The sequence below is a fragment of the Onychostoma macrolepis genome, chromosome 01 (assembly GCF_012432095.1).
Source record: "Onychostoma macrolepis isolate SWU-2019 chromosome 01, ASM1243209v1, whole genome shotgun sequence".
In the NCBI taxonomy this organism is placed as follows: Eukaryota; Metazoa; Chordata; class Actinopteri; order Cypriniformes; family Cyprinidae; genus Onychostoma; species Onychostoma macrolepis.
Window position 1 is genome coordinate 1,811,757 of NC_081155.1, and position 12,298 is coordinate 1,824,054.

The 12,298-nt window shown below is 39.9% G+C and overlaps 2 protein-coding genes across 2 annotated transcripts in view; one reads left to right on the top strand and one right to left on the bottom strand.

The window, feature by feature from the left end:
- Positions 1-780, bottom strand: part of eri2 (ERI1 exoribonuclease family member 2) — a 5,218-nt gene extending 4,438 nt beyond the window's left edge. The window contains exon 1 of the mRNA XM_058775807.1: positions 604-780. Within this exon, the coding sequence (XP_058631790.1) occupies positions 604-626 (23 nt within the window). The 5' untranslated portion in view covers positions 627-780. The remainder of the gene's footprint in view (positions 1-603) is intronic.
- Positions 781-859: 79 nt separating this feature from the next.
- LOC131540671 (RNA exonuclease 5-like) lies at positions 860-12,052 on the top strand. The gene is made up of 19 exons (XM_058775794.1): positions 860-1,223; positions 2,287-2,366; positions 2,436-2,559; positions 2,639-2,744; positions 2,817-2,927; positions 3,010-3,098; positions 3,190-3,305; positions 3,383-3,521; positions 3,781-3,875; positions 3,961-4,063; positions 4,353-4,444; positions 4,518-4,647; positions 6,806-6,919; positions 7,019-7,156; positions 7,246-7,335; positions 8,758-8,977; positions 9,065-9,240; positions 9,321-9,430; positions 11,384-12,052. The coding sequence occupies exons 1-19, from the start codon at positions 1,080-1,082 to the stop codon at positions 11,436-11,438; spliced, it is 2,232 nt and encodes a 743-aa protein (XP_058631777.1). The 5' UTR covers positions 860-1,079; the 3' UTR covers positions 11,439-12,052.
- The last annotated feature ends 246 nt before the right edge of the window (positions 12,053-12,298 follow it).

Consider the following 12,298-nt stretch of genomic DNA (forward strand, 5'->3'; position numbering starts at 1 on the left):
GTCATCATTGTTTCGGTCGTGACAAAAGGAAACACAATCCTCATATTTAGGGAAATTTTTCTACAGTTATGCCAATATTTTTGTATTTTAGTATGTTTTAGTATGTTCTGTAATGTGATGCGGTCACTACCGAAACATGGGATATTTTGTCAAAAATAAAGTATGCTGAATTATCAGCTAAAGCCTTATTCGCACAGGATTAGTATCATCTGCGGACCTCGTGTGATCTTCCCAGGTCAATATAACCCTTCTAATTAAACTAGCATTACTGTGTTTCGGTAGTGACATATTTGGAGAGAGGACAAATATTCCAAAACTTTCTGAAAATACAATATGAGAATTAACTGCACAATTACTAGAAATGTGTAGCTTGGATATTACACAATTTGCATACATAGCCTACTAAATTTGTGGAAAGACACATATTTTTCAAGACGTTTCCAACTCTGTGTTTGAACCAAGCCTGTAGAATGGCTCATATAACGTTACATTGTAATCTCATTGTATTGAGTTGATAAATAATTGTATGTAATTATATAATAAGTTTAGTGTTTATATAATCTGTTATATTTGTGGGATGAGATGTTTGTTGGTGTTTCTTACTTCGCGAGACTCTTTGTTGACATGTTGTCTCCGCTGCTGCAGATTCACTCTCGAGTTAAACACACACACATCTGCTGAACGCTCAACATCCCAAAACATAATCACATTTACAGAACACACAGCATAATAAAACACACCCGCAGCTTTAAACTGCCCGCGCACAGCGACACCGCTTCCGCTGATAAGCCGCGTTTCCGGTCTGTTCCCCAGCGGAGCCTGTGATTGGTCGAGAGCGGCAGAGCAGCGATCAGCCCAGCTAGTCGATCTCAGAGCTGTAGATCAGCGAGCACACGTGCCGCTCGCGCTCGTGTTTTTACGTGATTATACCGCTGTATTTACACTAGACTGGCGCCATGAGGTCCGAGATCAGATGCGGTGCGCTCTAGTTATTCACGGATATGATTAGACTGAGTTTCTAGGGAGGATGAACTGAAGAACAGCACAGCATCAACATCAACAGTAGATAAATAGAGGAGATGAAGAGTGAAACTCGATCAGCTGAAGGACAGATGGACTCATCTTCATCCTCCTCCTCATCCTCGTGCTGTAAGAGGAAGGCAGTGGACAGTCTGATCTCAGACTCTCCAGAGAAGAGAGAGAGACTGGAGCTCGGATCACAGGTGATCATTCACACTCATTCATTCACACTCATTCATTCACACTCATTCAGACTCACTCATTCACACTCATTCACTCATTCAGACTCATTCACACTCACTCATTCACACTCATTCATTCACACTCATTCAGACTCACTCATTCACACTCATTCACTCATTCACTCATTCAGACTCATTCACACTCATTCACACTCATTCACACTCATTCACAGTCATTCACACTCATTCACACTCACTCATTCACACTCATTCACAGTCATTCACACTCATTCACACTCACTCATTCACACTCATTCACACTCACTCATTCACACTCATTCACACTCACTCATTCACACTCACTCATTCACACTCATTCACACTCACTCATTCACACTCATTCACACTCACTCATTCACTCATTCAGACTCATTCACTCATTCACACTCATTCAGACTCACTCATTCACACTCATTCATTCACACTCATTCACTCATTCACACTCATTCACAGTCATTCACACTCATTCACACTCACTCATTCACACTCATTCACACTCATTCATTCATTCAGACTCATTCACACTCACTCATTCACACTCATTCACTCATTCACACTCATTCAGACTCACTCATTCACACTCATTCATTCACACTCATTCACTCATTCAGACTCATTCACACTCATTCACTCATTCAGACTCATTCACACTCACTCATTCATTCAGACTCATTCACACTCACTCATTCACACTCATTCACTCATTCACACTCATTCAGACTCACTCATTCACACTCATTCATTCACACTCATTCACTCATTCACACTCATTCACAGTCATTCACACTCATTCACACTCACTCATTCACACTCATTCACACTCATTCACTCATTCACTCATTCACTCATTCACACTCATTCAGACTCACTCATTCACACTCATTCATTCACACTCATTCACTCATTCAGACTCATTCACACTCATTCACACTCATTCAGACTCATTCACTGTGCTGCACTTGAAGTGTGTTGATTCTGGTTCGTTCACTGAGTGAGTGAGTGTGTGTGTGTTTCTGTGGATCAGGATGTGCTGTCGGTGAAGGATGTGTGTGATCTGATCCACTACATCACACTCAGACGCTCACACAGCGTGAGGAAGCCCAGGTACTCGCACACACACACACACACACACTCTCTCTCTGACAGTCAGGTGACGGTGTGTTGTGTGTTCAGCTGGTTCGGTGTGGGTGATGAGCGAGTGTCCCGTGTGAACGTGATGGTTCTGGACGGACTCACACAGAGTCACTTCTACAGATACTTCAGTCTCTTCAGACACCTGAGAAACAAATACAGCGCAGTGAGTCACACACACACACATCATTATGATTACACAAACACTGCTGACTGTAGTTACTGATCAGTGCTGTGTGTCTCAGAGATGGACTCTGGCGCCCTCCTCTGGTGACCTGCTGACCTCTGACCTCCTCAGCGCTGAGGTTGCGGTGTGTGCCAGAGCTGCAGAGACGCGCGCAGCGCTTCCAGGTGAGTCATTCGTTCCTCGCCGATCCGTCGGCTGCTGATGATCCATGTCACATGACCCTCTGTGTGTCGCAGCTGCGCTGAGGTGGCATCCCGTGATTCGCCGCTTCGGTCTGAGCACCGCCGGGCTGAGCAGCTTCCTGCTGACCCAACAGGAGATGATCAAACAGAAGTATCCTGTGAAGGGTGAGACACACACACACACACACATATCTGGGACATACGACACACACACGTGCTGATGTCATTTTCCCATGATGCCGTGCAGGTGGCTGGGGCTGCGAGGGGTTCGTGTGTACGGTGAGCGACGACCGCGTGACGGACAGCAGCCCTCTGTTTGGTCTGGACTGTGAGATGGTGAGTGGATGCAGTGATCTGCACCGTGATTGGCCGATCTGATCTGTGCTCTGATTGGCCAGTGGCACTCTGACATGTGTCTGTGTTTCAGTGTCTGACGTGTGCGGGGTTAGAGGTCACGCGTGTGGCGCTGGTGGACAGCAGTGGACGCTGTGTGCTGGATGAACTCGTCAAACCACCCAACCCCATTATCGACTACTGCACCAGGTACACACTCACACACACACACACACACGTTTATGTGCAGGTCTGCAGTGTTGTGTGTGATTGAGTGTGTGCGTCAGGTTCTCAGGAATCACGCGAGAGATCCTCGCACCCGTCTCCACGCGTCTGGCAGATGTTCAGCCCAGACTGCTGCAGCTGCTGCCGCCGGACGCTGTGCTGGTCGGTCACTCTCTGGACGGAGACCTGCGCACCTTACACGTACTGTTTACTTTACTATTATTTGAATTTTAGTGTTTCTTTTATGTGCTTTTGTCATGTTAGTATTTTTCTTTTTATTTATTTTATTTCAGTTTTAGTCATTCAACCTAAACTTTTTTTCAGTGTTAGTTGCAACATTTCTCATTTCTGTTTAAGTTTTTCTAATGTAATATTTGTTTTGTATATGTTGTCCAGCTTTGTTTCAGTGACTGCACCTGTTTTTTTAACAGTTGTAGTGTTTGTGTGTGTTTGTGCTCAGCTGGTTCATCCTCACGTCATCGACACGTCTCTGCTGTACCGGCAGGAGTTCGGCCGCAGGTTCAAACTCAAACACCTGGCTCAGGTCGTTCTGAAGTGAGTCAAACACACACACTGCTGCAGCTCGTCACGTTCACACGCTTCAGATCCAGACGTGTCTGTCTCTGTGTGTGTGTGTCAGGCGGGAGATCCAGTCGGAGGTCAGGATAGGTCACGACCCCTGTGAGGATGCACTGGCTGCTCTTCATCTGGCTCAGTACTTCATCAGGAAGGGACCCAGAGAGGTCTGAATTATTCAGTTTCGTAATTATTAATTTGAATTGAATCAGTTCTTTTGAATCAGCTTTTTTAAATTGGTTTCAGTAAATCATTCCTTTTGAATTTCTTCTCAATGAATCAGTCAAACTAATTCACAAAGGATGGCCTGAATGATTTTTTTTAGTTTTAAACTGTGATTTGTGAGTCGATCATTCTTTTGAATTGGTTCTTTTGGGATGGTTCCTGTAAACCATTGCTCTTGATTATTCTTCAGTGATGTTAGCTCATCGATGTCTGATGTTGGTTCTCTCGCAGGTGGTTGAGGATCATCTGGATGATCTGTGGGATCTGGAGTTTTCTGAGGACAATGACTCTGATCACGTGATCTCGTCCAGTCGTCGCAGCAGGTACTTGTCTGTAGATCTGACTCGTTTGAGGCTAACGATCCTGCTCTCTGACGGTCTCTCTGTTCAATCACAGCCCTCTCTACTTTGGCCACGCCCTCAGCAGATCTGGCCAATCAGCAGTGTTCCTGGGAGGATCAGTGGAGACGAGCGGCTCGCTGTCCAATCAGCATTGCCGGAGACACCAGTGCTCCAGTGACAGAGAGGTGTGTGTGTGTGTGTGTGATGATCATACATGTGGTTCAGTCATGCACACAAATGACAACTGTAACAATACTACCAGACTAACTATAACGATAATAACGACAACTCTAACAATACTATCAGAATAACTATAGCTATAATTATAATGATAATAACGACAACTGTGACGATATTATCAATAACGATAACTATAACGATAATGATAATAATAACTAAAACAATACTAACAGAATAACTAACAATAACGAAAACTATAACAATAATGAAAATAATTATAACTAACAATACAATCAGAAGAACTATAACAATAAAGATAACTAACAATAACGATAATAACAATTGTAACAATACTAGCAGAATAGCGATAATGACAACTGTATCAATACTAGCAGAATAACGATAATGATAGTAACGACAACTGTAACAATACTAGCAGAATAACGATAATGATAGTAACGACAACTGTATCAATACTAGCAGAATAACGATAATGATAGTAACGACAACTGTAACAATACTAGCAGAATAACGATAATGATAACAGCGACAATTGTAACAATATTAGCAGAATAACGATGATAGTAACGACAACTGTATCAATACTAGCAGAATAACGATAATGATAGTAATGACAACTGTAACAATACTAGCAGAATAACGATAATGATAACAGCGACAATTGTAACAATACTAGCAGAATAACGATGATAGTAACGACAACTGTATCAATACTAGCAGAATAACGATAATGATAGTAACGACAACTGTAACAATACTAGCAGAATAACGATAATGATAACAGCGACAATTGTAACAATACTAGCAGAATAACGATAATGATAGTAACGACAACTGTATCAATACTAGCAGAATAACGATAATGATAGTAACAACTGTAACAATACTAGCAGAATAACGATAATGATAGTACGACAACTGTATCAATACTAGCAGAATAACGATAATGATAGTAACGACAACTGTAACAATACTAGCAGAATAACGATAATGATAACAGCGACAATTGTAACAATATTAGCAGAATAACGATGATAGTAACGACAACTGTATCAATACTAGCAGAATAACGATAATGATAGTAATGACAACTGTAACAATACTAGCAGAATAACGATAATGATAACAGCGACAATTGTAACAATACTAGCAGAATAACGATGATAGTAACGACAACTGTATCAATACTAGCAGAATAACGATAATGATAGTAACGACAACTGTAACAATACTAGCAGAATAACGATAATGATAACAGCGACAATTGTAACAATACTAGCAGAATAACGATAATGATAACGACAACTGTAACAATACTAGCAGAATAGCGATAATGATAGTAACGACAACTGTAACAATACTAGCAGAATAGCGATAATGATAGTAACGACAACTGTATCAATACTAGCAGAATAACGATAATGATAGTACGACAACTGTATCAATACTAGCAGAATAACGATAATGATAACAGCGACAATTGTAACAATACTAGCAGAATAACGATGATAGTAACGACAACTGTATCAATACTAGCAGAATAACGATAATGATAACAGCGACAATTGTAACAATACTAGCAGAATAACGATAATGATAGTAACGACAACTGTAACAATACTAGCAGAATAACGATAATGATAGTAACGACAATTCTAACAATACAAGCAGAATAACTATAACAATAACTATAACAGTAAAGATATAGTTAATATAGTTAAAAGTTAATACAACTGTAACAATACTATCAGAATAACGATAGCTATAATTATAATGATAATAACGACAACTGTGACAATATTATCAATAACGATAATAACAAACAATACTAACAGAATAACTAACAATAACGAACACTATAACAATAATGAAAATAATTATAACTAACAATACAATCAGAAGAACTATAACAATAATGATAATGATAACAACAATTCAAACAAGTCTTGTTTGAGTGATTCATTGGTTTGAATTGATTCTTTTTGATCATTCTATTTGATTTTCTTCTCAATTAATTGAGTTGTCAATTTAAAAATATTGGTCTGAATGATTGTTTTTATGAGTGAATCGCCAATTATTGACTTTTGAATATGTTGTACTGAATTGTTCTCACTGACTCTGTGTGTGTGTGTGTGTGTGCAGGTGGTGTGTGTGTTCAGACGGGTGGTTCAGTCGTACACACTCAGTGTTCTTAAGTTCTCCTCATTCAGAAACACACTGATTCAAACAGCAGCGATGGGACGACACCTGCAGCAGGTATGCACTCACACACACACACACACACACACACACACACACACACACACACTCGCAGACAGACAATGTGTCTCTGATGCGTGTGTCTGTGTGTTTCAGGTGTGTGAGCATTTGCAGCAGATGTGTATGCTGTATGTCGGCCCGCTGCCGTCTGATGCCACAGAGACTCTCGTACACAGACTCCTGAAGCACTGCGGACGCCTGCGGACCATACGACTGCTGCACTACACACACGGGGTACACACACACACACACACACACACACACTCCTCACTCTGAGTCATTGAGACAGTACAGTCTTTGAGTGTGTGTGTGTGTGTCTGCAGGTTCATGCGGAGGTGGTGTTTGAGCATCTTGAAGGAGCTCAGCTCGCTCTAGAACATCTGAATGGACACCAGATCAACGACTGCATCAAGGTTTCTCACACAAACACACACACACACTCGCATTCACACTCACATTCACTCACACATGTTCGTTTTTGTGAAAAGTGGGGACATTCCATAGGCGTAATGGTTTTTATACTGTACTTACTGTATGTGCTATTGACCTACACCAACCCTACACCTAAACCTACCCCTTACAGGAGACTGTGCATTTCAACTTTCCCCAAAAAAACCTCATTCTGAGTGATTTATAAGTGTTTTGAAAAGTGGGGACATGGGTCAATGTCCTGAGATGTCACCTTCACCTTGTGATACCTGTCATACCCTCGTCATTATACACATCTATGTCCTGACTTTTCACACACAAACTCTCATCTGAGCACACGTCATTGTTTACATTAGTTCAGTATATTGACTCCAGACTAAGTGTCTGTTCACAGCAGCAATGATAACTATCAGCATAAAGAGTTTTAATAACTGCTGTATAATAGTGAGTTCAGACCACAGTCATAACAATAACCAGACAGAGAAACAATATTGTTAGAATCACTTCAAAAGCAAGAGCGAATATTTTATTTATTTTTTTGTGTGTTATTTTTTCCCCAGCTAATTTTTCGCTGTTGTTATAGTATTGTTATTGTTTTCATTATTGTTCTCATTATTTATTGTAGTTATTGTTGTCGGTATTGTTATAGTTATCGTTACAGTTATATTTAGTGTTATAGTTACTCTGATAGTATTGTTAGTTATTGTTATTATCATTATGGTTAGTTATCATTATCTTTATATTTATTGTTAGTTAGTTATTATAGTCATTGTTATCATCATAGTTATTCTGATAGTGTTGTTATAGTTATTGTTATCGTTACAGTTATCATTATTGATATAGTTACTGATAGTATTGTTATTTATCATTATTGTTAGTTCTTCTGATAGTATTGTTAGTTATTGTTATTATCGTTATTGTTACATACATATTACTGTTATAGTTATTCTGATAGTATTGTTACAGTTATCATCATTATTATCATTATTGTTATTGTTATAGTTCTTCTGATAGTATTGTTAGTTATTGTTATAATTATCGTTATAGTTCTTCTGATAGTATTGTTACATTTATTGTTATTATCGTTATTGTTACAGAAATCATTACTGTTATAGTTATTCTGATAGTATTGTTAGTTGTCGTTATTATCATTAACGTTATAGTTACTGTTAGTTATTCTAATAGTATTGTTACAGTTATCATTATTATTTGTATCGTTATTGTTAGTTCCTCTGATAGTATTGTTACAGTTATCGTTATTATCATTATCGTTACAGTTATTGTTACTGTTATAGTTCTTCTGATAGTCCTGTTACAGCTATAGTTATGGCTCCAGTTGTTGGAGTTAGGAGGCGTAGTGTGTCTGTGCGCTGACGAGGTGTTTAATGGTTGTTATGTGAGCGCAGGCGCGGCGTCCCGTACACGAGTTGTGTCTGGATCTGGACGAGCGTCTCTCTGAGCGTCAGAACGATCCTCTCAACGCTCACGTCGTCTACGTGAGTAATCTGTCCTCCAAACCGCATCGCCATGAAAACCAGCTCCAGACCTTCAGACAGTTCGGCCCCATTCAGAGCATCACGAGTGCCGCAGAGCATGCTGGGAAACGCGGCAGACACACCTTCATCAGTACGTATGAGTCCACCAGAGCGCCATTAATTCACCTCGGTAATATGTAAATGACGTGATGATGCTAGTGTTTTATGTGTGTCGTAGAGTTCGAGTGCGCTGACAGCGCTCAGGCCGCGGTGGGCGTCGCCCTCCAGATCGGAAACAGGAAGCTGTCAGTGTGTCATGCTCTGACTCCGCCCCACATGACCTCATGGACACACACACACCCTGTTACCACGGAAACCTGCCCAGACACGGCAGAGCAGGGGGAGGAGTGTGACGTGAGTGACAGCTGTCAGTCAAACAGAAACTGTCTTTAATGTCTCTGCGTCTCTGATTATTTGTGTCATGTGACCCTCAGGAGCAACTGCTGGAGCGGCAGATGAAGAAACTGGACACAAGAGTGGGAAAAGTGTTCAGAGCGCTGGAGGAAAACTGCCTGAGCGTCGTGATCCTGCCCGGACACAGAAGGTACGTCACACACAAACTCAAACGAAAACTCAAACGTGTGTGTGTGTTTTCCCTGTTTCCCTCACTTTCCTTTGCTTAAATAGCTTATAAAAGCACCGTGCGCATTTTACTTTCACTTTTAAATTAGCGGCAATTCGGCATCAATTGCTTGAATTCAATTCAAGCAACAACAAAATACAACATATAACTTTTATTAACAAAATGAATAAAAATACACCATGCTATATGCCTAATATGAAATAACAAATAACTTACTAATTTTAAATCAGTAAAGACTGAGGAACAAATAATTATAAAACGTAGAACATTTATTAGCAAAACGATTAAGAAACTTTGGAGGCATGGACTGCATACACCTTGATGTAAAATAATGGGGAAAAATCACACAGTTTAAATAAAATAAAAATCAGCAAATACTGTGGAACCAAATAAATGAGAAACGAATGTTAAAAAAAAACCTTCCAAAAACAGGCGCTTTTACATTTCGTTTTGAAACTCTTCTGCCATCGTCTTGTCTGTCTCTCCTCACTCTTCTTGTCAGTTACCTGGCCGTGTCTGGTCTGTGATGCGCGACTGTCGTTCGTTCGGTGTGCTGCATTGAGCAGCCGCGTTCAGTTTTAATTGTAGTGTCTGAACTAAATTATTTTTATTACTTTAAAAAAATAAATAAATAAAAAATGACGGTGAGGGACGGCGTGGTGGGCAAGTGACGTAACTGGTGTTGCGGCTTATCACTGTCAACACCGTCTATCGCAGCAAGCCTACCCTAAAAATGTACTATCCTTGTGGGAACATTTGGTCCCCATAACGTGATAAATACCAGGTACGTATATATACACACACACACAGTTTGTGTATCAGTAGGTGCGTTTACATGGAGCACTGTAATCGGTTTAAAAGTCCAATCCGAATGAAAATGCTCCATATAAACACCTCAATCGGAATAAAAATGCCCAAACCGAATGAAATTGTAATCGGTTTGAGAGGGGTGGGATAAACCTTTCTATAAACCGAACAAAATTAAAATCCTGCCATGTAAACACTTTAAACCGATTACTTTGCGTCTACGTCATCACGTCCAGAGGTCGGGTCGTCAGAACGTGAACGTGAAGTCGGCAACGGTACATTCTGTGATTTGGGGACACCGACACTACAGTAGAGACTGGGTAATAGTGGAGGTATAAAGTTAAAATTTCAATTATACAGTTAAAAACACATTAGAAAGGAGAACGCTTGCTGTGTGACGGACTATCTGCTCTCATGTCCGGAGTGAAAACAGATCTGAAATGAAGCGCAATTTTCTGCTTTTCAGCTTAGAAACAACACAGTGATGATAGTGAAAGTAGCTCAATGAAAATAAACAACTTGACCAAAAGTTGCCTTTGTCATTTGTATTTGTATAGATGACAGATTCATAATTTCCGATCTGCTTGAATTTATACGTGCTCACGCCATGAATGTTGTACGAAACACGATTGTGATAAAGCAATGCTTCTTTGATTCATTGTTCAGCAACTCTTGGTTAGAAATCGTGTATTTGTTCCATTTAAGTACAGTACAACTTTGTAGTATCAGAGTACAATTAATCTCAGCTGCATTACAGAGGGACATATGATTTCTATGATCGCGTTCTGGTCATATGACTGAGCGCTCGAATGAACGCAAGGATTCAAATATTAACCGTTTATTCTAAGCAAGTGCAAACAGATATTAAAAATATTAACGTAAATATGGGCGTTTTTTCCTCTGGTGACTTGTTTTTGTTGTCACTGTAGGCTATTAGCATATCCTAAAATCGAAAGCACAGGCACATGTAAACACCATATCGGATTAGATAACGTCTCATGTAAACAGTTCATCGAATCTTTCAATCGGAATGATTTTAATCGGAATGACAAAAAAGTGTACATGTAAACGCACCTACTGTGACTGACATTCTGTGTGTGTTTACAGCGACGGCGTCGATCATCCCGGCCTCTGCTTCATTCACATCAAACAGAGCAACTGACCAATGCCTGAGTGCCTGCTCTGACTCCGCCCAGCTGATCTGTGATTGGCTGACCTGATTGACACACCCATTTAAACAAGTGTTTTTATAGTACAAGCTTTTTCATACATGTGAACAGATTTTTTATGTATTTAAACAATGTTCAGAATAAACACGACTGAAGTGTGCAGATGCTTTTGTTCTGCTGAAAACATCACAGTGATTCACGCAGTGAGCTGCGTTACTGTATCAACGATCATCACTTACAAACGAGATTTTTCATCAAACTGTTTTCAGTCTCTGACGTGATTCTGTTAGTGATTCTCTGATATTCATGAATCCCATAGAGTCAAACATCAAGAGACATCAAGACTGAGTTCCTCAGGGTTGTGTTTTAGTGGTTTGAGTGAGGGATAATCCACTCCTGATGCGCATTAAATCATATAATGCACAGCTAGCCGTGGATTATCCGGTTTATATAACGGTCACTTACCAACACAGACAAGGTAAGTCTGGTATTGATGTTTGCAGCACAATATGTGATCGGAAAGCTCATCTTATATATAAATAAATACATATTAAATTGATAAAGGAGACAGACAATTTTAACGTGTTTGGTGATTCACACTATCAACGATGTAAGTTCAGCGGACATTTCTCAACGTATGTGCGGATGCAAGGTATGAACAATACATGAGTGCATATAATCTTAAACTTATGCTGAACAGACTAGGGAGTTATGAATTTGTACTACTGAAAAATGAGTATAGGTATTATGAATTTGTAATGCATTTCTTAAATCTGTGAACATAGAGGTGCATCTCAAAAAATTTGAATATTGTGAAAAAATTTCAAAAAGTGAAACTTTCATATATTCTATA